General features: G+C 36.8%; 1 protein-coding gene across 1 annotated transcript in view; it reads right to left on the bottom strand.

Moving 5' to 3' along the window:
* Positions 1–1,044: 1,044 nt before the first annotated feature.
* Positions 1,045–3,743, bottom strand: part of TMCO1 (transmembrane and coiled-coil domains 1) — a 17,032-nt gene continuing 14,333 nt past the window's right edge. The window contains exon 7 of the mRNA XM_004688413.2: positions 1,045–1,364. Coding sequence (XP_004688470.1) covers positions 1,266–1,364 — 99 coding nt within the window. The 3' untranslated portion in view covers positions 1,045–1,265. The remainder of the gene's footprint in view (positions 1,365–3,743) is intronic.

Raw genomic sequence — 3,743 nt, 5'->3', positions numbered from 1 at the left:
CCCCACTCATTTGACTTGAGGAAACAAAACATTGTCCCAGTTTAGAACTCATATACTCTGGCAAACTACTTTGTCACTGGATACATTCTTTTACAATAATCAATTTAACTTGGATTTTGTTGTTCTGAAAATGCTGCCCCCCTCATCTTATGGTTCAGATGTGCATAAAATTCTAGTTTTAATCTTTTCCTTAGCTTTGAATATATTACCCCATGTCTTCATGTCATGGGGAAGTTTGCTGTCAGTTTAATGGTTGTTACCTCACAAACAATGAATCTGCTCTGACTGATACAATACATGTACTTGAGGAAACAACTGATAAGTGTGCATACTTATTGCTGGAGTTATCACTCTGATTCCATGAGTTCGGGGGAAGATCATTGTGCAAGCATTTTTTCACCCTTTACAAGAGTGTGGCAAGAACCAAAGGCCAATATGACTGAGGGGAAGCTCTACAAGATTCGCCCTGCCTCAGCTTCACCTCACCTCCATGGTGAGACTCGTTGCCTTTGCAACAATCCCATAGCTTGTGTCAGAGTGTAAAGGGAACTGCTGAGACCCTCATTCTTGTACTCCCATGAGTTATTACTTTCCACTCACACTTTCTAATTCCTACAATAGGCCAACTCCATATTGTGCACAGGAGGTGGTATGATAAAATAATACATTAAAAACTGTTACTTCAACTCTTTATTTTATTCTAACACTGCTGATGTTTACCACCTTTATGTTCAGATTACCAAAAGCATGTTTTAGATAGAAATATGGCAAACAAAATAGATCTCTCCTTGTAGATGCAATTGCTAAAATTTTGGCCTCTACTGAGCTCAGGTCATATACTTGGCTTAAAGTACACACACAAAGAATAGTTCCAATTAAGACTTACACAAACTGAACTTTTCTTCCTGCTCTCCAAATGCTCCTGGCTAGCCAACTCCCATCACATGGCACACAGAACAACCTAAACTCAGTCTCACAGGAAATACTGGTGTAAGCAACACAAGACAGATGCTATTTGCTTCTCATTATAAAACACTACTTGAATTTATCTCATCAACAGTTTTTTTTTTTAAATCTGTGACCAAAAGTACTATCATATTTGTTGTGTGTCATTCTCATTTGAATCATATCAAAAAAGTCTAGAAATAACTCAAAAATAAAAAGCAGCCTGCTAAGGCTGCTTATGGCTCTTGCTACAAAACAGTTTCCAGTCTGATATGAATGTCTAAAAAAGAATGACAGGAGTTATCGGGTTGTTTTTGACTTCAAGAGAACTTCCCAGAAGGAGGTGGAGGGCCAAGAAATCCACCTGCCTGCTTGGTGGCAGCTCGTGAAGGGGCAAGGCCAAGAATCTTCTGGATGTTCTGTGAAGAAAACAGAATAATTGAATTTTAATATGAGCTATAGGACAGAGAAGAGAATTTTAATAAACCTCATATGAAGAGAACCCCTGAAAGTACCATTAGGATTACTGCTAAGATATTTTTAAAATACCAAGGCCTACAAAGTTATGGAGCCCCTATTACAAAAAGCTTTCTTCCCTGATATACTAGGCGAAGAAGCAGATTTTTTTCACGTGAAGAATCTTAAAAGATAATCTTTTAACAGAAGCATATAAAGTAAAATACAGCAGGTCCTACTTAACCTCCTCACCCAGTAGGATGTGGTTCCCCACCCACAGATTCAACCAACCGCAGGGAGAAAAATTTGTACTATGTAATCATGAGCCTTATAATGTTTGTGTGTGTACTGAATACGGGCAGGCTTTTTCTTGTCATTATTCCCCAAACAATACAGTCTTAACAACTGTCTACATGGCATTTACATTGTATTAGGTATCAGAAGTAATCCAGGCTTGATTTAAAGTATAAGGGAAGGTGTGCAAGGTCTTTTTTTGAGTATGGCTCTTCTGGTTGAGGTAAATTTTTCTAATCTTCTTAATTAACAAGATTTTATTTAGATATATGTAGTTTGCTAAAACAGGCATTTTAATATATAATGAAAATAATAATAAAACAGAAATGCAGCATGTAATATGTGGTAAGGATTTTGATAAAAATAATTAGTTTGAATTTTTGACCAGTCCTGTGTAACTGGATAACTACTGAAGAGTATATATCTTAAAGGAAAAAACAAAGGAAAGACATTTTCCCGTAATCATGCATTCTGTTGACAAAAAATTAACAAAACAGAAAAATACCACCACAGGATTTGCGTTCCTTCCTCTTTGCAAAGGATAAGAAAGAACCGGTGATCAAGAAAAGGAAGTTGTTGGTTGCTAACTGGATATTTTGGGAAGACCCAGGTCACTGGCAATAAACACATTCTGCTAAATTTTATTCCTTAGTCACTGAGCTAAAATAACTCCACCGAGGCAATCTTCAGTTCCCTCCTGGCAACCGGCCTTAGCTTCCAAATGATGACAATTTCTCATCAAGTTCCCATGATACAATCTTTATTCATAATGCTGGTGTTAAATTCAATCCCTCAAATATAACTATCCAAGAGTTCCAAGATTTTCACATTCTATCGGAGTAGGTTATTTGGCACAGTGGCACAGAGATGAAATATTTACTGGGAAAAAAACAATACTGCATATCTTAAATACTACTGGGTTAGCAGTCAGAAGACTTAAGCTCCAAAAAAGAAAAAACAATCTGTCTTCATTTAAACAAATCTCAATTTCCTTACAATCAAAAGAGAGACTAAATCAACCATTTTTCTTTTTAGAAACTATAAGCCACAGTCCTTTCATTAAACAAAATCTCATGTAAAAACCCAATAGAGAAAACAGGTAAAATAGGATCATGAACACGAAGTCTCCTGCTGATTATCCAAGTTTCCCCATTTGCTTTCCACTGTGACTTCAACACATATTTTACAAAAAGTGCACTGAAATTCTGAAATATTCATTTTGAGTGAATCACTTCTGTCCTGGTTTTCCAAGAGCTTCTTGTGTAATGACTGTATTTTGAGAAGAGTCAGGATCATTCTCTCTACCTCTCTCCCTCTCAATCATTATTTCCCTAGATCGCTTATTTAGTCAATTATTTAAGGATCAGTCAAGAACATTCTAATCTAAGGGAAAAGTATGTTATGTTTTCAAATCTCATAATGGATGGTAGGCCCCAGGTGGCACCATGTGGGGTGTCAAACTCAGAATGTGTAGCCTTCACTGGTTTAAGAAGGAAAGGCAGGGTTAGGGTAAATTAGCTTAAAATTGAGGGAAAGTATCCTGGAAAATAGAATTGACAGAGCAGAGCTCAAAACTCTACATCCAAAGTCTGCGCAAATCTCTGGCTGACTCACACTATACATTCATGGAACAGTCTTCAAGAAGCCTTGTTAGGACTAAAATAACTGAAATTTCATGTGCTACCTACCACAAAGTTTAAAGAATGAGTACCAAGTTTATTACCTACTTAAGAAAAAAGAAAATCAACACTCTTGAAAAGAGTAATAGAACCCAGAGAGTCTATAACCTATCATCACAATGTCCAAGATACAATCCAAAACACTAACCATATACCAGTAACAGGATAACAAGACAACCCTTAAGAGAATAGGTAAGAGATTAAAGCCCAACCTTGAGACAATCCAGATGCTGGAATTAGCAGACAAAATTTTCTAAAGCAACTAAAAAACTATGGACATTTTTAAAAAAGTGTTCATAGGGCCCTCCCTGGTGGTGCAGCGGGTTAAAGCACTGCACTTAGAAGCTTAAGGCCACTTTCACATGAGTT

This window comes from Condylura cristata, unplaced genomic scaffold, assembly GCF_000260355.1.
Source record: "Condylura cristata isolate star-nosed mole 26May11 unplaced genomic scaffold, ConCri1.0 scaffold00024, whole genome shotgun sequence".
Classification (NCBI taxonomy): domain Eukaryota; kingdom Metazoa; phylum Chordata; class Mammalia; order Eulipotyphla; family Talpidae; genus Condylura; species Condylura cristata.
This window is presented reverse-complemented; position numbering and strand designations above follow the sequence as displayed.